The sequence below is a fragment of the Balaenoptera borealis genome (genome assembly GCF_965194805.1).
Source record: "Balaenoptera borealis genome assembly, chromosome: 1".
Classification (NCBI taxonomy): Eukaryota; Metazoa; Chordata; class Mammalia; order Artiodactyla; family Balaenopteridae; genus Balaenoptera; species Balaenoptera borealis.
Genome location: NC_138860.1, coordinates 179582680 through 179607746, shown reverse-complemented (window position 1 = coordinate 179607746; position 25067 = coordinate 179582680). Strand labels below are relative to the sequence as shown.

The 25067-nt window shown below is 49.5% G+C and overlaps 1 protein-coding gene across 3 annotated transcripts; it reads right to left on the bottom strand.

Annotated features, from left to right (window-relative positions):
- Window positions 1-596: 596 nt before the first annotated feature.
- Window positions 597-25067, bottom strand: EMC1 (ER membrane protein complex subunit 1). Of its 3 annotated transcripts, none has more exons than XM_082402866.1 (23): window positions 24931-25067; window positions 22266-22390; window positions 21516-21581; window positions 21157-21250; window positions 20167-20295; window positions 19092-19218; window positions 18390-18539; window positions 17923-18090; window positions 17346-17417; window positions 16927-16989; window positions 16142-16264; window positions 15348-15444; window positions 14891-15013; window positions 13017-13216; window positions 12718-12867; window positions 11223-11384; window positions 10759-10878; window positions 7523-7660; window positions 5481-5654; window positions 4697-4907; window positions 3698-3782; window positions 2172-2301; window positions 597-1990 (listed from the first exon to the last, which is right to left on the bottom strand). In XM_082402866.1, the coding sequence occupies exons 1-23, from the start codon at window positions 25029-25031 to the stop codon at window positions 1811-1813; spliced, it is 2988 nt and encodes a 995-aa protein (XP_082258992.1). In that variant the 5' UTR covers window positions 25032-25067; the 3' UTR covers window positions 597-1810. The 3 variants fall into 3 exon arrangements, with proteins under 3 accessions (XP_082258992.1, XP_082258993.1, XP_082258994.1); XM_082402867.1 differs by having other exon boundaries at window positions 16927-16986; XM_082402868.1 differs by having other exon boundaries at window positions 14891-15010; window positions 16927-16986.

The following is a 25067-nucleotide window of genomic DNA, read 5'->3' as shown; positions in this document are numbered from 1 at the left end:
TCAGATGTTCATTCATTCATCAAAATCAATTTCACAATATTATTTTAAAGTAAAATTATTCTCACTTCTCTTCCTTCTCTACCATCAGCATATGACCACAGAAAGAAAAAATTTTGTTTTTTAAATAACACAACACTTGGGCTTCCCTGGTGGCACAGTGGTTGAGAATCTGCCTGCCAATGCAGGGGACACGGGTTCGAGCCCTGGTCTGGGAAGATCCCACATGCCACGGAGCAACTGGGCCCGTGAGCCACAATTACTGAGCCTGCGCGTCTGGAGCCTGTGCTCCGCAACAAGAGAGGCCGCGATGGTGAGAGGCCTGCGCACCGCGATGAAGAGTGGTCCCCACTTGCCGCAACTAGAGAAAGCCCTCGCACGAAACGAAGACCCAACACAGCCATAAATAAATAAATAAATAAAAGAACGTGAATTTCTTTAAAAAAAAAAAAAAAATTAACACAACACTTATATTAAATTGGCATGTTTCCCAATTAAAATACCGCACTCACTCCATTTCTGCACAGCTTTCTGTCCCCCTCCAATGCAGAAGTAGCCTCAATATGATGTTCCAAAGCCACAAAAAAGGACCTGAACAATGTCATTCGTCACTCACTTTATTCAAACACTTAAACGTATGAGAGATCTCCCAACAGGGCTCTCTGTACATTTCATTCTTCACAGTAAAGAAAAACGCCATCATTCCCCAAATCCATGAATAAGGGAAAATTTTTAGGATATCTTTAGTTTGTAGCAGAGACAACAGCCCAGCCAATCAACAATGCTACCCACAAGATGCCAGTTTCCTACCCCTACCCTTTTCTCTCTTTTTTTAAAGATAAGATTTAAAATCTGCTCATTTTAAGAGAAGTAGAGTAACCCATACATTAATTTATAACTAAAAATAATGAGGTTCTTAAAAAAGACCAACTTTCTCTATCTAGGTTCTAAGATGACTAGACCAGCTTGTGGGCGAAATCAGAGATTATGAGGGACTGTGAAACTGGGAGATTTGCCTTCCTCCCTTGAAATCTCTTCAAGGTTCAGACAATTCAGTAGTATTGAAAAGGCCTCAGCTCCGACATATCTGAGGCGAAAAGCTTGGACGACAATGACCGACAAACCAAGACGGTATTATGCACTTGGCTTTCAATAAACTGCATCTAAGACTGGGTGGCCCATTGATGAATGGGAGCATGAAACGAGAGGCAAGTTTCGACACACACATAGACTCCTCGACCCAAAGTTACTTTGAAGAGAAGCCATGAGAGGCTGCATCAGTCCTCAAACTTCAGCTAAGGATGGCTCTTCTTTCTCCCCAGTGTAAAACAGCAAATGCACCTATAAGGTGGAGTTGTCAATAAGCGTTCCCTTCTGACTTTGAAGCAAGGAGCAAGGAAACAATCAGAAGGCTTTCCAGATACACCCGGGAAACAGAAGGCAAACCAACATCAATTTAAACAGGCCTCACAAAAGAGAAAAATCTGTTGGAGGTCTTAAAAAAAACACAACATTCATGGATGGGCACAGAAGGGAAACGGCGATGGCCTTGGGACTCCGGGGGAAAGTCCATCAAGATGCTTTGAGATCTCAGCTGAGAGAGTGAGTTCAGCCTTCATCCACCACCAATGACTCCGCATCCGACGTATCCCAAAAGGAGTCTCCACGAGAGCCCATCTTCTTCCAAAGAGCTCTTAACTGAGATGAGTGTCCAACACACATCCTCCCCTGACCTGTCAAACTGCAGCTGCAGCTTCTTGTCTGACCCCCACTCCCCTGGGCTCTCTGCTCTCCGGCAGTGGGTCTCAGGTCTTTACCGCCAGGCGCGATTCAGGAGTTTCACCTGTGCCAGTCTCTTAGTGATCATGGTGGCAAAGACCAGACCAAAGAGGACGCTGCTGATTAGCACATAGTCATAGTCGTCCTTCAGGACATCAAACTGTTTGGATGGGTAGACTCGAGTTTGGTAAATGTCCAAACCGTAGGCCACAACCTGGAAGGCAGAGGGAATGAGAAATCCGTAAGAAAGGCACCAGTGATCCGCCACAACCGCAAACTCCGGTCACAAAGGAAACAGACCCCTCAGCTGTTTTCCCAAGGGTGAAAGAAAGAGCAGATGTCGCACAGGGTGGCTGTGGACGAGGTGGCACAGGCCGGGCTGGGGCTCTACTCACCAAACAAGTGGACTCCAGGCCCGAGGGAGCTGTATAGATACCTCGCATTCGAGAAACTGTCTGGTTATAGTTGATGAACCGCTCTGCGTGGATCTGTACGTCTGGAGAATACGGGATCAGGTTCTCCTCTCTGCAAAACATCAACCAGGACCGGCATTCAAAACTGCTGTAAGGGGATCTCCTGGCTGCCCTGAGCCCTGGGAGGTTTCCAGGCCACGTATCAGCCTCATATCTTCTTCTAAGGTCTGTGTGCATCAGGGAATGTTAGGAAGGGCTGCAAGAAAGAATGCTGTATGGAGAGTAAGACAGATCTGGATTCCTACCTCGTTCTGAATCTAAAAAAAACAAAACCACAGATGACCAGTATTTCACACTAGAGGAAGAAAGGGCCATTTTAAAACCAAAACATCAAGCCAGTAGGCCAGTTCCTGCTCTTCACTCCAGAGTGCCTCAGTCCACCAGCTTTAACCTCCCCCCGCTCCAAACCGTCCTCCCTTCCCTACGTGCAAAGACACATCTACTGCCTCCTTGCCCTGCCCACAGCTCCTCATACCCCTCTGCGAAGAGAATTCGGGATGGAGGCAAGAAAATACGCAGAGATGATGGCTGGAAACACAAAAATGAAAACTAGGACTTCCCTGGTGGCGCAGTGGTTAAGAATCCACCTGCCAATGCAGGGGACACGGGTTCAAGCCCTGGTCCAGGAAGATCCCACATGCCGCGGAGCAACTAAGCCCGTGTGCCACAACTGCTGAGCCTGCGCTCTAGAGCCCGCATGCCACAACTACTCAGCCCGCGTGCCACAACTACTGAGCCCACGCGCCTAGAGCCCGTGCTTCACAAGAAAGTCACTGCAATGAGAAGCCCGCGCACCACAACGAAGAGTAACCCCCGCTCGCCGCAACTAGAGAAAGCTCGCGCACAGCAACAAAGACCCAATGCAGCCAAAAAAAAAAAAAAAAAACAAACAAAGAAAACGAACACCGACAGCTATTGGCTTCCCATGTGACCCAGGCCCCAGCACCTCCCTCACCTCATTTCCCAGCGTCCCCACCATTGGCTGCTCCAGCCGCAGTGGCCTCCAGCCCTCCCTGTAACTTACCAGACATGATCTCAGGGCACTTGTGACAGCTGTTCCCTCTGCCTGGAACATTCTCCTTCGACGTCCACAAGGCCAGCTTCTTACCTCCCTCAAGTCTTTCCTCAAAAGTCACCTTTTCTGAGGGGCTTTCCCAGGCCACCCTCTCAAGTTGCACCCCTCCACACCCTTCCTAGACCCCACCCCTTCTTAGTTTTTTTCTCCTTGCCATTTACAAGCACACTAATACAGCATTATTTCACTTGTTTATCTTATTTATTATCCACCTCGTCGCCGCCACCGGAATGCAAGCTCCATGAGGGCAGATGTGTTCACTGCCACATCCCCAGCAGAGCAGGACAGTGCACAGCAGACCAAGGACCAGACGTAATCAAGATGCTAAGTTCCTTAAGGTCACAGCCTTCAGCACTACCCACAAGGGTCTCACCTGCTTTGTTCTGTTGGGATCTCGGGCCGGCGGGGATCCAGCAAGGCCTTAGGAAGGGAAAGAATTGCTCCGGAAGGCAGCCCAACTACATACACAGAAACAAGTCAACAGAAGTGAGTGTTCACACTGACCTGATCCCCGATTAGGGCTACTTACAAAAATGTCCTTATCACAGAAACTGAAATAGAGTTTAAAACCAAAAAAATGGGTCACTGAGGCTCCCTTAAATGGCCAGAAACAATAATCCAATACACCTGGGTCTGAATGAAGGTTCCCACTTTTGAAGATACGAGTTTCTTCACATATCATCCTGAGACATCAGAAAATAAAGAGCTAGACTCAAGAACTGGGAAATGATGAAAGAGAAGAGCATGGAAACCCACTTGGATCTCTTCATCCTCTTCCTTTCCTCCAGCAATACCTGCCCCAGCTAAGCAGGTCTCCTCGCTGTCAGCCAAACAGGAGCCTGTGGGCGGCTGAAGCAGTGACGCTGGTGGGGGATGGAGGTGGGGGAAGGGCAGCCAGAGGACCGGGCAACATGAGCTCCCAGTGGTTTCAGGAATGGTGGGAATTAAACTCGGGAAATTACCAAGCAGTCTGTCTTCCTCATATTTGAGGGTAAAATAGTAACAGCAAGTGCCTGTCAAATCTGACAGTCCCAAATGTCTTTGGTAAAACCAACTAGACAGAGCGACCTGTCTAGTTGAGTCCTGAACTTGAACTACATGAAGATGAGACCCTACACCTTGCCAGTTTCTGCAGCCCATCTGCACAGGCTACCTGTTGGGTATGGTATCAGGGCTCAGCTTTCCAAACGAGGTGAAAACAGAACAGAGACATGAAAGTGGTTCATCAGAAACAAGGACGAGGAGGGATGTGTCAGCTCTTTTACGGACGGCAAAGCCAGACTAGGGAACTTTTTCTGCTGATATGAAGCCCTCCTCACTGATCCCGGCTCCGTCCTTCAGTGCAGCTGCCTGAAGGGACCCGGTCACTCACTGAGCAGGTGTCGGCTGGTGATGCCCCGCTCGGTGATGGTGGCCTCCATGGCGCTGATGGCGGAGGGGAAGATGTAGGACTGCTGGAGGACCTGGGGCAGCTGCGGGCGGTCCAGGGAGCTGAAGGCCGTGGCGTTGTACTGCTCGGTGCCCTCATAGAGCTCCAGCGCGGTGAACTCGTTGCGCCGGGCCTTGGTGTTCCAGTACTGGTACTGCAGAGAGAAGAGGAGGGGGCTGCTTGGGGCTCAGCTGCTGGTTCAGCTGGAAAGGGGAACGTACATGCAAAGGCACGTCCAGGAAGGAAAGAAACAACCAGCACCCTAGCTTCCTTCCTGCTACCAAGTTTACTAACCTTCAGGGTAGCTGTACCTAGACTATCCAAGTTCACCACAAGACAAAAGAATTCTCAAGATTCTCAGAAGTCAGAAGAATAATAGCTAACATCTGAGCGCTTACTACATGCCAGGCGTTGTTCTAAACTCAAATAGAGGTGACTGTTGTTACCCCTATTTCATATATAATACAACACAGAAAGCTTAAGTAACTAGTTCAAGGTTGTACAGTCAGGAAATGGAAGAACAGGCAGCCTGATTCCTGAGCCCAACCCCCTACCCAGCACCCACTGGTGCCAGCCAGGAGTTCTGAATTCTATGAAAACGCAAAGTAGCAACTGGTTTCTGGAACAATAGGCAAGGAAAGGATTTAGGCTGCAGGGAGACCAGCCACGTACTCTCATGCTACGTCAGGCCCCTGGGGGTGCCCTGAGTTCACGCGCCACGCCTTACCACCACCCAGTTCTCCGCATGCACGATGTGGACGGGGCCCTTGGCCTTCCTCTGCACGGAGGAGTGGATGATGCGCCCGGTGACGCCGTCCACAAGGAAGATGCCGATGAAGGTGCGCTCGTGGTGAACATCTGTGCTCTCTGTCACCACAGCCAGCAGGTTGGGGTTCGGGCTCTGGGGAGACGGAGAGGAAAGCTCCTTCAGAACCACAGCGGCATATCATGAGCGGCGGGGAGGCAGGCCCAGAGCTCTCTGGCTGACAGAGGAAGAGGGTTTTCTGGTTGGAAGAGCTTCCTGTTTAGAGGGCCTCATTGCTGCACTCGTTCAGTGTCTGCTGGAGGCTGGGGGCCACGCCAGGGACTTTGCCTCCATCATTTCATTGAATCCCGTAAACAACCCTGCAAATAGCTGTCACTATCCACGTTTCACAGATGAAATGTCTTGAAGTAGTTAAGCAACTTGCTCAAGTCACAGGCAAGCAAACGGTAACTCAAGATACAACCCGGGCCGGCCCACTCAGTGATGGAAGGACATGGGTCCATCAACACGATGACTCTCCACCAGTGCCCTCCTATCACCACACCAATGGATGGGTCTCAGTTCTCATCTGACTTGAGCGACTAGTACCAGGTGACACAGGTGATCACTCCCTTCTTGAGACACCTTCTCTACCTGGCGTCCAGGACACCCGTGCCCTGGTTTTCCTTCTGCCTGTCTCGGCCACTCCTTCTCTGCCCCCTCCGTGGGTCTCTCCTCCACTCTCCAGTCTCTGGACGTTTCTGTCGCTCTCATGGTGATCTCAGCCAATCTCGTGGCTTTCACACCATCTACAGGTGCTGGCATCGCCTGAGTTTACACATCCAAGCCAGACCTCTCCCTGAACTCCAGACTTGATTAACGGACCGCCACATCAGTATCACTTCTTCGGTGTCTCATCTCAAACTTGACATGCCCCAAACCCCAAACTGAACTCCTGTTCTACCCCTGATAAAACCTGCTCCCCACAAGGCCTCCCGAGTGTCAGTGTCTTACACCTGGGACCTCTGAGTCGTCCTTGACTCCTTTCTCTCTAACACAGACACAAGCACCCCATCCATCAGCATATCCTATTGGTTCTACCTTCACAAGTATCCAGAATCTGATCTCATCTCACCTCCCCCAACCAACCCAGTTGAAGCCGCCATCACCTCACCTGGATTATCACAGCAGCCTGTCTGCCTGCTCCCCTCCTCGGCCCGCTATAGTCTAGTCTCAACAAAGCAGGCAAAAAATCTCCACAACAAGTATGAATCCAAAAAGCCCTACTCCTGGGAATTCCCTGGAGGTCCAGTGGTTAAGACTCTGCGCTTTCACTGCCGAGGGCGCGGGTTCAATCCCTGGTCAGGGAACTAAGATCCCGCAAGCTGTATGGCGTGGCCAAATTTAAAAAAAAAAAAAAGGGAAGTTCAAGAAGCCTAAGCAAGTTTCCCACGATGAACAGCAAGTCTGAACCTGGACCGTCCAACTGGAGGCTTGCGCTCTGCCTCGCGCTTAGTGAAGCGGCTGCCCTGTCGAGTCCCTTGGTCGTGTTGCCCTGTTCTATTACGCCTCCTCCTCCAACTCAGTCTCTGCTCTGCCGGAGGCTGTAATTCATGCTCGTCACCACAATGACTACATTCCCTCATAGGATAGCTCCGCAACCGACCAGTCACCTCTCCGTCTCCCCGCCCTCACCACTAACTAGAGTGTTGGATCACAGAGATGGAGTTTCTGATGGATCGACTAAGGTTTAACCCCAGAAAGGTCTATCAGTACTACCACTAAAAATAACAGCTAACATCTACTGGCTAGTGGCCATATATGCCTGGCACTACGCTAAGCATGAGTGCCTCCTGTGATCATCACAACAATCCTAGGAGAAGGGCATATCATGCCCATTTCACAGACAGTAAATTAAGGCTCAGAGGGACTAAATGACTCACTCAAGGTCCCACAGCCACCAAATCCCAGAGCCAGAATTACACCCCGTGCTTCTCTGCGCTACGCCAGACGGCTGGCCGTACCTTGTAGAGCACGCTTCGGTCCCCCATCACTCGGCCCTGCGAGTGAACGTGCTCGCTGCTGCGCTTCCCCTTCACCTGGACGATGCGCTGCACCTCCGGGGGAATGGTTAGCTCCCAACTCAGCTCAGTGGTGAGATCCTGGGGTGGGGCAAAAGAGGCAGCACTGGTCATCAGGAAGGTACCCTTAGACCTGCGACAGCTGTGGCTAGACACGTCCTGCGGTTCAGCTGGGGCCTCTGTGCGGGAGGGAACAGGGATCAGAGCTCCCAGAGAGGCAGCAATATGGATCTACTTTGGGAAGAAGTTTGGAACTCTCAGTTCAAGTAAGAAAACTAGTAAAGCCCAGTGTGCTTCGGCTGCAAACAGCAGCCTCCTGGGCAGTGGAGGCACCAGGTGCTTGTCTGGGCTGCCCGAGGGGACCTGGGAGACGGTCCTCTCCAGTGGACATTCATGTCTGACCTCATGCTGTCCCCAGTCTAGGCTCCAGACAGCCCTGCGAGGTGCCTTAGGAAAGCCCCAGGGCCCAGTGGCCAGCCAAGTCATCATATCCACCTGCACCAAGCTGCAGAACAAGGAGCATGTGACTGAGGCCCAACATGGAGCCAAGTTCAAGTTCCCTGGCTGCCAGAAGATCCACGTCTCCAAGAAGCGCGGCTTTACTAAGTGTAATAGAGATGAATTGGAAGACTTGGTGGCTGAAAAGCAGCTCCTCCCGGATGGCTGTGCGGTCAAGTACACCCCTAATCTGTGGCGCCCTGTACACATGGCGGGCCCTGCACTCATGGGAGCCTTGGAGCGGCCCCTCCTCACTCACGCCACCAATAAACCCTACTTCTTGTCAAACAACGGAAGGATACTAAAGCCAGTGAGAAAGGAGAGGAATATTTAATAGTATCCCATTGTTTATCTGAGTAAGAATAATTCAAAGAAAATTTACCACTTATTACTAAAATCTAAGTTCCCTGTACACTGAGCCAGCAGTGAATTACTAAGCTGGCGGGGACCTCAAAATATTACAAGAAACGTTCTTTACAGTCAAAAGAAATCAATAAAACTGTGTGGTTAAATGCATTATTACACATCCACACTGTGGAATTACACGGAGCCCTGGGGGGTGAGGGGGTGGGGGTAGTGACTGGAAAGGGGCACAAGGGCTTCCCAGGGCGCTGGTGCTAAACTGCTTCCTGATGTGACTGCCGTGTACACGAGTGTGTTCCTTTTGCGAAGGGCCACTGAGTAGTAACCTCGGGATTTTGCGCTTTTCTCAGTATTATATTTTAATAAGACATGGGTTTAACAAAATAATGAGGTAGAAGACACATAAAGTGAAAAAAGCAGATTTCCTATTAGTTAAATATAGGTCAATTCCATTTCAGGTAAGAAAGAATATACGTGAAGCGCATGTCTGTGTGGTCTGTAAGCTGTTTATCCAGCACTATAGACACAGAGGCAGAGACAGGACAGGGGAAGGCGTGCAGGCCACTGAAAGGCATTCCATCCAGGGAAGCAGCTGGCAATGGGCCTGAAAGGGCCCGTTCACATCTTGCTCCTGTACCTCTGTATCAGTTTAATCTTATACTATGAGAATGTACTCATGTGTTAAATTTTTTTGAAATTTAAATGTTTTTGAAATAAAAAAAATTTTTATTAAGAACATATAAGGCTCCGTTACCAAGGACACCTGTGAAAACATTAGAATTCACTAAAACCTTCCCAGAGAGCAAGGTCACCAGTGAGCCCACTGGAGGTCAGAGACTGGAAGACCACCCCTCACATGGCTGACTTCCCATGTGAGCTCTGCCTCCTTTGCCATCCCCCCACCATCTTTATGATGACACCCACACTCCAAGTCATGTCCTTCTATCCACAAAGAACTGTCTCTTTCAAGGTCCCCTTTTCATCAACTCAGAAGGACAGTATTTTTTCACCCACAGGGTAAACAGCACGTTTTCTGGACAGACCATTTCCTATGCTATTTATGCTAAAGATTAGCTGTTACAGAATGTCAGGAAAGGACACTGCATTTTTTAAACAGCAGCAGGTAAAACTTGGATGGCGTTTACTGTGTAGCAGGCACTGCTTTATGTGACTTACATAAACCAACTCCCCAACAACAACTCGCCAACTCCTCACAACAACCCTCTGATACAGTACTATTACCATTTTGTTTTACAGACGAGAAAACAGGATCAGAGAGAAGTCATCTGCCCAAGGACACAAAATGGGTAAGAGATAAATAAAACTAGGTTTCCCGCACAAGCAGCCAGGTTCAAGCTCTTAACCTCTATGCTGTGGTGTCCCTCCAAAGGCCTTACAGACAAGATGGGAGGGCCCTCTGGGGAGTACGCCACAAATTACCCCTCTACACAGCCCTGCTATCGGAGCCAAGGCCAGCCCTTGTGAAGCTCAGAGCTGGACTTCAGAGCCAGTGTGAATCACTGTTTGCAAGCACTGGACTCAAGTATGTCAGGATCGGAGTAAGTCGATCCCATTTCTAGAAATAAAATTCAAAGCACACATTCAATCAAGAGTGGATCAATAGGTACTTCCCTGGTGGCGCAGTGGTTAAGAATCCGCCTGCCAATGCAGGGGACACGGGTTTGAGCCCTGGTCCGAGAAGATCCCACATGCCGCAGAGCAACTAAGCCCGTGCGCCACAACTACTGAGCCTGCGCTCTAGAGCCCGCGAGCCACAACTACTGAAGCCCGTGCTGCCTAGAGCCCGTGCCGCCTAGAGCCCGTGCTCTGCAACAGAGAAGCCACCGCAGTGAGAAGCCCGCGCATCACAACAAAGAGTAGCCACCACTCGCCTCAACTTGAGAAAGCCCGTGCGCAGCAACGAGGACCCAACGCAGCCAAAAATAAAAAAAAAGAAAAATGAAAGAAAAAAAAAAGAGTGGATCAATAACACCATCTTCATATAGAAAGTACTATTGTTCAATCACCATTCCCACCTCCCGCCCTTCTAAGAATGGAGAAAACGCCGCTTCTCCCTGCTATAGGAGAGGGATGAGGAATGAAAGCTCCACGGGGGCAGAGACTGTTGTGCACTGCTCCTTCCACGGCAGCTAGAACCGCGCCTGCCATGGAATAGATGAAAATGACTGCCTTTGACATCAGGATTATGCTCTCTAAGTTTACAACACAATGAATAGCATAATTCACTCCTTAGCCAAATAACGAGGAAACATCTACACCCCTCCCACAAACGGGCCTGCCAGGATGCCCCCTCCTACCTTTCGAAGTCGAGAGCCACACAGCCGTCCCTGGTCCGCGTCCACCAAATAGAAGAAGATGGAAGGGGCGAGCTCGTGGAGCTGTCGCAAGACATTCCGAGTGGCCGGGAAAGCTGTGACCTTGAAAACCCCAGAAAAGAGTTAAGGGAAAAGGAATCTCTAAGCACAGTTTCTCCAGACTCATTACTGTTTCCTGTCAAAGAGGGTCTCAAGAAAAGAAACAGCAAATCTTAAAAGAATTAAAGTCTACTAAACTCAATCAGGCCTTAAACTGAGTTCTGTTAAGAGTCCGAGTTTTCACAAGTGCAGAAAGAGCAATCGAGTCGCTTAGAGATGCCCTTCAAGCCCAAATGAGTGCTGACAGCAGACGGCTCCCATCTGGGGCCCTCGAGCGGCTGTCTGAGCACCCCGCTCCCACACCTGATTGGCTGGGCAGTTCTGCAGCCACTCTGCAGACGGCATACCTTGTACTCATCATCTATCAACAGCAGCACCTTGGCATAGTCTTGATCCATGATGGGGAGAAGCAATGATTGCAAGATGGGGCGCTTCAGCACTGGGGGGGCCACCTGACTCCACTTCCCAAAAATGGGATTGAAGACATAGAGCGAACTCATTCCCGTCTCCTGAAATGGGCAAGCAAACGGTCAGCCTCCAGCAACGTGAAAAGAATGCAAATCCTAGGGGTAAACCTGGAACGCTGGGACTTGAGCTCAGCTACGGCAGATTCCCTAGTCTTTGCCCTCCTTGCAGAAAATAAAGTCTTGGCTAAAGGTGAAAGTGTCTGAAAGCTGATGTGTCAAAAGGATAAAAGTTTGATTGCCTCTGGGACTTCCCTGGTGGCGCAGTGGTTAAGAATCAGCCTGCCAATGCAGGGGACACGGGTTCGAGCCCTGGTCTGGGAAGATCCCACATGCCACGGAGCAACAAAGCCCGGGTGTCACAACTACTGAGCCTGTGCTCTAGAGCCCACAAGCCACAACTACTGAGCCCACGTGCCATAACTACTGAAGCCCGTGTGCCTAGAGTCCGTGCCCCGTGACAAGAGAAGCCACCGCAATAAAAAGCCCACACACCGCAACGAAGAGTAGCCCCCGCTCGCTGCAACTGGAGAAAGCCCGCGTGCAGCAACGAAGACCCAATGCAGCCAAAAAAAATTAATTAATTAATTAATTAATTTTAAAAAAAAAGTTTAACTGCCTTTAGCCCCAAAGCTAAGCAAGAACGGGTCACACTGAGGAATAAACAAAAAAGTCAAAGACCAGCTCAGCAACCCCATGGCAGCCATTCCAGAGACTATCTACCAAGTCCCCTTTCTTCTTTTTTTTTTTTTTTTTATTGGAATATAGTTGCTTTACAATGTTGTGTTAGTTTCTACTGTACGGCAAAGTGAATCAGCTATACGTATACATACATCCCCTCTTTTTCGGATTTCCTTCCCATTTAGGTCACCACAGAGCATTAAGCAGAGTTCCCTGTGCTATACAGTAGGTTCTCATTAGTTATCTATTTTATACATAGTATCAATAGTGTATATATGTCAGCCCCAATCTCCCAGTTCATCCCACCCTCCCCCCAAGTCCCCCTTCTGATGATGGCAGAATGAATCTGCAAAAAGCCATCTGCTCCCGGGAGTCAGAGACATAAACAGTTTTGTGTCCTGCCCTCCACCACCTGGAGAAGAGCAAACAGCCATCCAGGTACCGACAGCCGCCCGTGTCTGGGAAGAAGCGGAGCTGGCTTACTAGGGACCTGGTGACATCACACCAACCCTACAGTCACTTCCACATGGGCCCTGGACAGTCCTCCACTCGGGCAAAAAACTGGAAGAAACAGAGCTCTAAGCCCTGACTACCTGCCTTTAACTCTCAGAGAATTCCAAAGGCCTAGGAGGAACTTAAGTTACAAAACACCAAAAACCACACCCACGTTGGCTCAGATGAGAGGTAGTGGCCTCACCTTGTCCTTCACCAGGAGGGTGCACTGCGGGGGGTGGGGGAAATGGGCAGTAGTCCTCTGCACCATCAGTTTAAAGGAGGAGTCTGGCTTGACGCTGGGGAGATACTGTTTCCACAGGATGGTGCCAGAGCTGCTCTCAATGCCAAAAAGCTGCAAAATAAATACCTGGCTCACTACTAGAAAGGTAAACCCCAAAACTAGTTCTATCCTTGAAAACTAGAACCGGCGCGATCCCCTTCCAAAGGCTTTTTGTTCCCCACTCCCAAAACCTCAGAAGGTTTGGCTTAAGCCCCTCTCACCTTGCCTGAGGCCGTCACCATCACCATCATCTTCTGCAGGTTGAATTCATCCCTGGCCAGGGTGTCAATGTTGATCTCATTCTTAATCTGACTCCGGGGCTTCCGAGCATCGTAAAACATTTTCCAGAGGTGGGAGGTCCATGCCTGCAGCAGGATGAGCTGGGACGAGAGGCGTTTCAGGAACATGCCCAATAAGCCGTCTGGTGTCAAGGGAAAGGTAACGCAGCTGAGGCTCACTCCTCATCAGACCAGGTGTTTCCAGCGAGGGGGCACCTCCTCTTCCTAAGGAGGGCCCTCTCCCTCTGTGGAGCACTCGAGTCACCCACGCCGTAGGCCACAAGCCCCAGGGGTGGTCCTGTGGCGACGCCAACGGTCTCACACTCAGACACAGCCATGCAGGAACCCAAAACCTACTCACCTGGCTCTCAGCACTTCACCGGCCTGAAATCTTGGAATAGGAGACTAAGAGGGCAGGGGTCAGCCATGCAGGATGCAGCCATGCTGTGAATGACTCCACCACAACCCCACGTGTAGAACGGCCAGAGGGAGGCTTCCGGGCGCCATGACAAAGCCGGAAGAGGGCGGGGTGCGGGGGTACCAGGGTGCAGGTGTGTGTGTGTCACGGACAGGCACTTCCATTTCCCGCTGCTTTAGGCCTACGCTGTCAACGGTTTAGTCTGCACCCATCTAACCTACTTTCAACCCATTCCCAGGGCTCTCTTTCACTCCACCCCTTCCTCCATCCATGAGGCTACCACCCTCAAGTCTCCTCCAGAGACTAGACTGGTGCCCAGAGCAAGGTAGCATGGTAAAAAGCATGGCCCCTGGAGTCTGGCAGACCTGGATTAAAATCCCAGCTCCACTTCTTACCACCTGGATGACCTGGAGAAATGTACTTAACCTTTTAGCCTCTGGCTCCTCATCTGTAAAATGGCAAGTAACCCATCGGGCTGTTGCCAAGATTAGATCACATGATGTACATACAGGATTTCCCAAGGGGTGGGGTACAGGGTAAGTGCTCACTGAAAAGGAGCGGTGCCTTTGCTTATCCGCTTTTCCATTAACCTCAGCTCAAGGAAGGGAAGTGAGAGGCAAACAGGATGAGTCACAGGCATAGCAATCCACACACACACGGTATACACCTCATTCATGCAAGTCAGGGAAAATAAATAATTAACCAGAAGCTAGCCGTGTGGGCAGGCAATGAGCAAAAAGGCAGCAGGAAGCAGGTTTTACCTTGAATGGCTGGATCCAGGCAGCGGAAATAAATAGTAAAGTCAAATTAATCCTCGGTTTAAGAAAACCTGCAGTGCCTAGCAGGGTGCCTGGCCCAGAGCAGGCCCTCAGTAAACACCACCTGGCTAGCCAGACGAACGGATGGAGGGAGGAGGGGGCAGGACTCAATCAGAGGAGAGTGAACCGAGTTCATCCTGGGTGCTGGGACCATGGCTGGTCTCAGAGGGCACTGGCCTATTACCACAGTAACTGACCAGCCCCGGTCACGCTCTCTGGAAAGGTGTGGCTGTTGCTTTGGGGACAACGGGTATATAGTGCCTGACATGGTGCCTGGCAGATCTTAGGTACCCAAACAAGGGTAGCTATTACTACACTAAGTTAAGATTCTTTTTCATCAGGATCTTTCCCTAGAGGGAGTCACAGGTCACTCCTTTCAGATAGAAGAACGGTTACATAAACCATAGGGCCACAAACACACCAGAAACTGGTCACAGAGCTAGTTCAGAACAGACCGGCAAAACAGGTGAGTCCAGGAAGCCAGGGACACGTGAGACAGCATCTCCTGTGGTGCGACTACCAAGCCCAGTCCCAGAGCACCCGCACCGGCAGCTCTGCTTCCCAGCCCCCTCAGTTCGTACCTGCCTTCTTGCCAAATTCCCCTTCCAGCTCGGCCTGCGCCCCCGTCAGGGGGAGGTCCACCATCTCCAGGCACACCGCCTCGGCCAGGGACTCCTCGCGGCTCCACAACACCACCCTCCCTGCTGCAGAAACCAAGGTTACAAAAGTCAGGCCCACCTCCCTCGTCCCCTGAAGGGACTCTTCTCGGTGACTCAGGGACCACATCACCTCTTGTGTCAAAAAGGGAAATGGCAGGGCAAGGGGCTGGAATCAGGAGGTCAAGTGAGGGAAGTTCTGTCTCCCAAGAATGCTAAGGAATTTTTCAAAGGCAGGTGACATATGGCTCTGGAAAAAAATATTCAGGATACACTCCGCTTGATTCTTTCCCAGAAGCCTGTCCACAGCCCCAAATAAAGAGTCTGAATGGAACTCATGGGCAGGCCTAAAAAAAAAAATGGGTTGATGAGGTCCACTCACCCAGCTGCTGCAGGAAAAGTAGCAGGTGATCCTCCATCTGTACCAAGGCCCGGTAGCCCACGGAGTCATCCTTCTTCAGGAAGACCTGGATGTACATCTATAAACCAAACAGTCAAGCCCACTGCAGTCAGCAAGAATCCAGATGCCTCTCAGAGCACCAGACCCCAAGATTCAAAGCATGAGGAGCTGTCAGAAGTCTAGGTCACGGCATTACTGGATGTCCAAACAATACAGCTCTGACCTGGACTCCAATTAGACATCACGTATCCTTAGGAGCTGACACGGCAACAGTGCTAGGCGCTAGCTCAGGCCCTCTCCATGAAGGAACCTGAGTACTTCTCGGCTACCACATCATTCATCTTGCACCGATAACACCCCACAAAGCGAGGAGGAGGCCCGGATTAGACTTTCCGTTTTAGAGACGAAGAAGCCACAGCCCAGAGAGGCTGAGGAACACCACTGAACGTGCACAGAGGCAACGTCGGGCAGCGACTCTGGATAGGGTCCTGAATCTCACCAGGCACACTTTCCTCGCTTATAAAACGAGGGCAGTAATAACCACATGGCTGTTGAGAGGGTTAAATCAAGTAGTGCGTAAGTAAAAAAGCGTAGCGCGGAGCCCGGCTCACTGACGACTTGGCTTAAATGGTACCTGCTTTTACTGTTATTCACAGTCAGTGGCTCAGGTAGAACTAGAGTCCACGTCCAGAGAATCCTACTCTGGGACCCATCGCTGTGAAGTGACCCCAACGAAAGAAAGCCCCAGGCTGAGAAGCCCACAAGCCCCGACTCACCCGCTCTGGCCGAGTGCCGTTCTGTTCCAGGCTAAAGGTGATGGTGGTGTCGAGCAGCCGCCGACCTGTCTCCATTAAGTAGAGGTTAATGGTGTAGGTCTGGTTGAAGCAAGCCAGCGAGTCCTAGGGTACAGACAGCAAGGTCAACTACAGGGATCCCCCAAAAGGAAGTCCAAGAATCTGGGCGGGGGGGGAGGGGGGGAGCAAATACCCTGGAGAAGGACCCAGGCCAGGAGAGGAAACGTACGCAAAGGGACATAAAATAGAAAAGCTAAGTCTTAAGGCAGAAATAAGGTGTCTGAGTAAATAAAAAAAATTGTAATCACTATACATACTTGTTCCAGAAGGAAGCCAGTACAGTGTAGCAGAGACTTCCCAAAGAGTTAGTAAGACTGTAGGCAGGGAAATCACAACCCCCTTGGGAAACACTTAGGAGATGGAAGCCACAGCAGAAACTGGAGCCTCTGGCCAGGGTCCCACACTCTGCTTCAGTGCAACTGCTCAGACTACCACTCAACTCCACCAGCCAGGACCCCACAAGACATGGAGAGATGGAGGCCAGAGGAGAAAGTAAAGTAGTTAAGAACAGATTCTAGGGATTCTACTTTCTAATCTCCCAACTAAAAATGATCAAGAGAAACATGGTTTAATTTACTGAACTTAGAAAAGCCCATTTGAGGCTGAGAACTCCAGGAGACCAGCTCACAGCCCTGGTTGCTCCCTCAGCTTCACTGGGGGGCCTCCTGTGTCTCTGGTCTGGCACGCTGCCCAACGCCACACCCTACCTGTGGACCAGACTTCTCCGAAAAGCTCCCCGTTGACCCATCTTCAGAACTGCTAGGCTTCTGCTAGGGAAAAGAGAAGGAAAAAAGGAGAAAATTCAGCCAAAGGGTCACTTCCTGGTCACCAAAATGAAGCTTTCACTTCTATGTCTTCTCAGCCCTTGGAAGAAGGCAAATCCCATTTCCCATTTCTGCCCACAAAGCCTACACAACCCTGAACAGTCCCAGATGAACATGAGGTCGTCCCATTCCTGGGGACAAAGGTGTGCAGAAAGCCCTACAGATGAGGTGAGATATTGCTCAACAGCCTCCTGCCCCCGGGTTCAAACTGACTAGGTGAATATGCCCAGACTTTTGGTTCTCAGGGCTCCTAGCAAAGATAAGGAAGGACAACCCCACGTGCTGTTATTCCCGATACTCACCGCCTCATTCCGACAGGTCATGACTGCAGCCACCGTCTTCTCCCCGGTCGTGGCAAAGCTCACTAGGGCAGTCTGCGGAAAAAGCAAGGTGTCAGATCCTACATAGGGCCTGTCCTAGCCAGCAGCCTTCTCTAAGTCACCTCCACAGGAAGGACCCTTGGCCTTGGAGTTGAAAATACTCCCAACTTTGGAGCATAACGGCCAGGGCATTTGAGAGCAGGGGGGCCCCATTGCAGCCACAGCTGAACACAGCCCTCTCGCCGACCTCCAACACAGGCACAGGTGAATCCTGCATCCCATGCTGCTCTTAGTATCTATAGGCAACCTCTGATTAACGTGCCCACTCTCCTGTGGACTTAGGAAGGCACCAGTTTTACTCTAAAAATCCTCTGTAACTCTCAGAAAAAAAAAAGAAAAAATTCCACTTCTGCTCTAAGGCTAACCCCTCTCAAACCACTCATGGAAAGATGTCTTCTTGCTTGAGCAAATATCTCCAGATTCAAAGGCAGGGATTTCTAGTATCCATATCTCAGCTAGATCCTCCTGAATCCTAGCAAACCATGCTGCCTCCAGTTACCTGTGGGAAGTTTTTGAGCAGACTCAGGACGCCGTGGTGGTAGTGCAGCAGCGCATAGTGGCTTGGAGACAGCTGCAGGAAGAACTGGGCCCGAGTAGGATCCACTGGGTTGGGCTGTGTAGGCAGGACCCGGGTTTGGAATTCACTTGCAAATTCTAGGTCAAGAGACTGGGAGACAAGAAGAAAAAGGATAAGAGCCAGAAGCAGACAAGTCACTGATCGTCCCAGGCTGGTAGCCTCTGCCCCATTTTGCCAAGTGAGGGTAACGAGGCCACGGCATGTGGCTCCAGAAGCTCCCATTCAGGTTATCCAAAGAGGAGAGTGGCCCATTTCTTCTCATACCAGTTCAGCCAGAGGCCTGACCTCCCAAGGGCTGCCAAGCCTCAGGAAGGAAGCAGCGACACTGGGAGAAAGGCTTTTCTAAGCAGCAAAAGCAATGCCTCGCACCAGGGGACGCGTCCTCTCACCTGCAGCGGGATCTGCCTCAACTCCCACTCCGTCTCCAGGGCCAAGGTCTGGAGGGACCGTGAGCTCGGGTCAGGGCATACCAGGACCGCCTCATCCACCACACCGCAGGCTCTGGTGAGACTTTGCAGCCAGGGAGTCGACACCCTGACCTGCAGGAAAGACATCAGAACAGGAGGCTCATGGGGATTTTCACATTTCCCTCTCAGCTCATAAGCTACGTCAGCACTGGATCCCACTGGGGGGCCTAAGCTCAGAGGTTCTTCCTGGTGGGTTCCGAAGGAGTTCTCCCCATCCCACCCAGCCTCCCAAGAGTTCCGAAGCTGGAGACAATCAGGATTGGCTTTCTGGTCATTTGAAAAATATACCAGATCCTTTTTAATACTTGACATTTCAGATAAGCATTTCTCTGCTATAGTTGTCATACGTGGCTTCCTATTATTACCTTACAGTATTATCTTATAAGATACTTGCAGGCAATGAACAGATCTATGCAATTTTTTTAGCCACCCCAGGATAGCACCATGTGCAAATGTGAGGGCTTTAAATAAAATGCTTGATGAGCCGAAGGCAGCCTCCAAGTGCCCAGAATCAGGGACCATGAATGGCTTTTGCATCCACCCAGCCGAGTTCCCTGGTCCCCAGGGCAAAGAAGGACTCTATTCCCCTCCACAATTCACGAGGCTCCTCGAGCCAGACCATACCTGCTGAACAATCTCTCCATCTTCCACGTTAAACTTGACAATGTTCACATGGCTGAAGGGAACAACTCCAAGGGCCCACACTACCCCAGAGCCGTAGGAATACACCATCTGGTAATGGATGCTGTCACTGAGAGAGGGAAGGAAAAGCAGGGAGAAACAGCTTTAGCCACAGGACAGGGGTATCCTCAGGGGTCTTCCAAAACCAGGCCACCAGGATGTCACAAACTAGCAGTCCCAAATCGGTTTTGTTTGGCTCACAGCTTTTTCAAAAAAATTTGCATTCATTGTCAACATTTAGACCTGAGATTTAACATGTAAGAACAAGATTTCTAGTTTTTTCTTAAAAAGTGAGACATAGTAACACTAGGCCTACTTACGTTCCTACAGGGCACCAATCAGCTGAGTAAGGCTGCCCCCTCGAGGTAGGCCAGGCACACTGCAGCTCCCCATAATCCCCACAGGGCCTGCTTTGCTCATGATTGCTATACACCTGGCCCCATAGTAATTTTTTTTTTTTTTTGGCTGCATTGGGTCTTTGTTGCTGCGCTAAGCTTTCTCTAGCTGTGGTGCGCGGGGGCTACTCTTTGCTGTGGTGCACGGGCTTCTCATTGCGGTGACTTCTCTTGTTGTGAAGCACGGGCTCTAGGCACACGGGCTTCAGTAGTTGTGGCGCACGGGCTTAGTTGCTCCGCGGCATGTGGGATCTTCCCGGAGCAGGGCTCAAACCTGTGTCCCCTGCATTGGCAGGCATATTCTTAACCAATGTGCCACCAGGGAAGTCCCCCCATAGGAATTTGAGTTTGGGGTCCCTGCCAAAGTGAGTGAGTGAATGAGCCACTCCCCTTGCTTGACTGGCTCTCATGCCCAGATGGAGAGTTTTCTCCTCACTGCAAAGGAAACTCCAGAGGCAGCCACAGCCTTGGAATTCAGGCCTAGAGCTAGTGAGCCCAACACGCTACACAGGATGCCAACTTAAGGTAAGCCTGAGTCAAAGCAAACGCTTCAAGCCCCAAGGAGAAAGGCGGGCTTGTAGAGAGCAGGAGGTAGCCATCACCTGGGGGGAAGGCAGCCTTACCTTTCCGGGAGATGTTCCACCCACTTTAGGTGCCCACTGGAGAGGTGATGGAGGGCAAGAGTGGTCTTCTTCAGGACCGCAATGTACCTCACCGACTCCTGAAGGCCTACCAGCCCAAGCGCCTGGAAACTGAGCACAGGGATGGGGTGAACACTGCCCAGAGCCTCCTGAGCCTCAGGCTGGACAATCTGGAACACAACCACCATAGCTCGGTAGGTAATGAAACAGGTTTTGGGGTCAAATGCATCTGGATCCTAATCTTGGCTCTGCTTTCCACTAGCTGACTTGAGAGACGGTACTTTCAGCCACTTGGTTGTACTGTTTCCCTGAAAACCCTGTGAATCTCCTAAGGGTTGTTCCCTCCTTCCCCTGGGACCTCACAGCAACCAGGCCTACCCTCTACCGTGGCAGCCATCAGAGATTTCTGTCATTAGAGGGCTGCATGCCCACCTCACCCAACTGATGATGAGTTCCTTGATGATGGAAACTATCTCACATTCACAAGTGGGTTCCCACTGCCTGGGGGCTCCCCAAGTACTTACCAAATGAATTACTACCAGAAGATGTATAAGCTAATGCAAGTAAACCCTATAATTTAAACAACTTTAGCACAGATGTAACAGTAGCTCCAACTGTTCTTAAACATAAAATTAAAACACTAGATGTGTTATATCACGTCCTTATACCTAGAACACTGCAAAGCTCTCGTGTCATGGTGAGATTAGGAAAAGCAGTCAATACAAGAATGAACACTGCACCCAGCACAGAGCTCTGCATCTAACAGGTGCTCAGTAAATGCTGGCTGAGTAAGCACATGTGTCCCATAACCTCAAGAACATCAAAAACTGGGTGTTTGATGCTCTCTGGCTCTTCAGTGGTTTTTCCCCCTGGGAAAAAAGTCAAAAGGCCCAGAGTTGCCATCTATGCAGATCTGTGTTCCAGCAAAGCCTTTAACCAAACCAAGATGAAATTCAGCTTCTTCCCCTCTACCTGCCACTGTCTAAGGTAATCTCCCAGTTCAGGCCCCCGATGTTAGTCTCCCAGGAGCGCATGATCCGGCCTCCATTGGACACAGTGATTGCATCTGGAAGAGAAAAAACCACGTGAGAAAAAAAAAAAAAAAACCACGTGAGATCATCTCCCAAACTGATGCTCTGTCTGTAGCCTCCTAGGGTCTGTGAGCAGTGGCCTCACCTCTAATGTATAAGTGCAAACAGAAACTATGCCTGTCCTTTCCTGTTGGGAACACCCCTACTCCATTCACTACCAGACCCTGAACAAAGGAAGGAACCAAGGAAAGAGGAGAGGGAGCCGACGCCATCATAGGGACAAAGCAGGACTCTACCTACCCTGTCCACAGAGCAGCATGGCATCCACTGCCCCTTCCACTGTGCCCTTGTCAACATGGCGCCACACTGAGAGACAGGAGAGTCGACGTTACTATGAACCACAACAAGGCATCCAAGAAGCGAGGCAGGAGAGGACCGAAGAGGCCTTCGTTTGCACAGAAGTGCCCAATTTTACTTCAAGGGAGGGAAGGATTACAGCTAACTGGCAATGATCCACTCCCACTCACTGGTTAATGAGGGGAGCCACTAATGTCCCAATCTGAGATCTCCGCACTTCCCATCCCCACCACCACCCCATCAAACATATAAACGGACAATGACAAAATTTACAAAATCCATACGACTCACAAGAAGAGTAGTGACCGTAAATTACATCTCCATGATTTTAATGCCTACAAACATCCATAGAAGCAACATAAGTAATGGGGGGGAGGGGCACATCCAAAACTAGTGCAAAACAGAATAATGCGCTTTTTGCAGCAATATCTTATTTAAGAACAGTCAGGACTTGGGCTGAGGAAATAAACTCAAAGGCCAGTTATAGGAATACATTAAATATTCAAAGCTGACAAGACCAAAAAACAAAAAAAACAAAAAAAAATGATCAGGATCCAGTAAGAGATGCAACCTTTGGCCAACTTGTCCCCAAGTGGGGAATCAGCCACGCAGCCTTCACAAGCCACAGGGCATCCTGGATCCACTACAGGCAACCACGCCATCCCCAGCTACCCCTCTACACAGTTCACTCACAGATCTCCCCAGTTCGAGAATTCAATGCTGCAATCACATTCTTCTCTGTGGCCACAACCAACTTCTTGGATCCAGGGGAAAATTCCAAGGAGGCAAACTTGAGTTTCCCAACATACTGCTGTCTCCTAAAGGAAAGAGTACACGGAAATGGAAGGGGCCAAAACCATCACTGCACAAAACGCTCTGGAAAAAGACAACTGCACAAATACATGAGGTTATCACCATCATAACTATCTCAGGACGCATGAGAAATGTTTGTTAACGAAGACGTCTGACCAAAAGCAAGATTTCCAGGCAATGGGAAGAAGAAGAGAGAATACACCCTAATCGATGAGAAATACAACAGTCTTCCTTCTAAATGCAAGCACTTGTTTATCTCAAGATAAGGAACACCCAAAAGAGCACCTGGCCTAAATCCCACTAGAACAAAATTACAGTCCTCTCTGTACTCATTAATAGTGAGACTAGACACTCACATTACACATGAGAGAAGAGCATACAATCCAACTTTTCCTTCTATTTTCATTGACCTTTGGAGAAAAATTATGCAAATATTCTTACAAAACTTGATAGATCAGGGTCAGGCCTTTGTTCTCTGCAGCCTGTTCTAGCCCACGCTATGTTCAGGATCCATCTGACTCATTACTCATACTTTCCTTGGAATATACCCCATCGCTTTCAACACTCTAATCTAAGCATAAAGTGAAAGTACTTAGCTTCCTGAGGCATACTACCAAGTACAGAGGAGGTGTGTTGCATATTGCTGTTCATGAATTACAACCTCTAGCAAATTAAACACCTGACATTTACACTGAATTTCCCTTGTTATGTTGTTTGGCCTAATTATTTTTAAAAAGAAGAAACTACACTAGTATAGAGAGACAGGTTTATATGACATTTGACAGTTTCTATCTGCATTTCCACATACTTTAATCTCACTGTAGTTACTGAACACTTTATGAAGTACATAGGACAAATATCACTCTCATTTTACAGGTGAGTAAACCAAAGTCCGTTGAGGTCAACAAATTACTATCGGAACTAGAATGCAAAATTAAGAACTTCTTAGTCTAAATCCCATGCTCTTTTTTAAAATGCTGTTATCTTTTATCTGGACTATAAAAGTAATGCCTGCTTCTGGTAGAAAACATAAAGGTATAAAAAAGAAGAAAAAATGCCTAAAATACCACCATCCATGAACTTTTTTTCCTTCAACCATAAACTTTTCAACATTTTGGTGTATTTCCTTCTGTTTACTTCTCAATTTATAAATTGGATATACCTAGGATTCTGCTAAATTGGAATCACATGCTGTACATATGTAATATATACAGTTAACCTTCGTACAACACAGGTTTGAACTGCACAAGTCCACATATACGCTCGTTGTTTTCTACAGTAAATACTACAAAACTACACAGTCTGTGGTTGGTTGAATCTGCGGATGTAGAACTGCAGATACAGAGGGCTTACCATAGGTTATGCTCAATTTTTGACCGCAGGGAAGGTCAGCACCCTCAGCCCCTGCGTTGTTCAAGAGTCAGCTGTACATATTATATTGTGAGCATCTGCCCACATCATTAAAAATGTGACTCATGTTGCATTTGTCACACTGTCTTATATCACATAACTTATATATCTGCCCCCCCTAGACTGAGCTCCTTTCCATCTCTGTGTCCACAGCACCTAGAATGATTGTTGACCCACAACAGGCACTCAACAAACATGCGAATTAATTTGTCTGATACAGAAAAGACTTCACAGAGGAGCTGGGCTTGGAAGGATAAAGTGTTCCCTCAATAGTAATTATTGGTAACAAACTGACTGTACTCAGTGAGCCAGGCACTGTGTTGAGTAATTTAAAAGAATTGTCTTTTTCATCCTTACAACTACTGAAAGAGGCAATGGACTACTAGTAAACCCATTTTACAGATAAAGAAACCAAGGCACAGAGTGGTTAAGTCATTTTCCCAAGATTGCACAATGCTTAAGTGGCAAATTGACATTCAAGCAAAAGTGAGCCAACTCCATGGCCTTAAGGAAGGGGTGGGTGAGTGAATGAATGAGTGAGTGAATGAGCGACTGAATGTGTGAATGAGTGACTGAATAAGAGACTGAATGAAAAGTGAGTGAATGAATGAAAGTTAGTGAATGAAAGAAGAGTGAATGAGTGAGCCAGTGAGTGAGGGAAAGAATGAATGGCACCTCAAGGCTGATGTGAGTCTTGGGTGGTCCTGTTCTGAGCCCATGGCAGGGTTGGGCTAGAGGGGTGGGGAAAGACGGCGTTCACTGAGGGCTGTCGACGTCTGACACCTAGTAGATCAGAAACCTGACAGTCACAGAAATGGGGCCTGATGGAGGAGGAGAAGAGTGACCTGTGACCAGAACCTCAGGCATGCCCGGATGGCAGAGCCCGCTTCACGGGCTTGCGACCTGTACAGTCGCACAGGGACTGGCTCAGAAGGGCCTCCAACTCTCGGTTTAATGCTCTGCCGTCGCCACCTTAAAACTCTTAATTTTTGAACAAGGGGTCTCACATTTCATTTTCCCCTGGGCCCCTCAAGTTATGCAGCCGGCCGTGCTGCATGGTAACCACCCCCCATCCTTTTAGACAGAAGACAAGTACTGGGAAAATATTTCCCGAATAGGTCCCCCACGTACGCACCAATCAAACTTGCCCACTTGGTCTTCGTAGACCGCGGCCACAGGGATGAGCAGGGCAGCCCAGAGCCAGAATCGTGAAGCCTCCGCCGCCGCCGCCGCCATGATGGGAGCCCGGGCCCGGCCCGCCGCCGGCCCGGC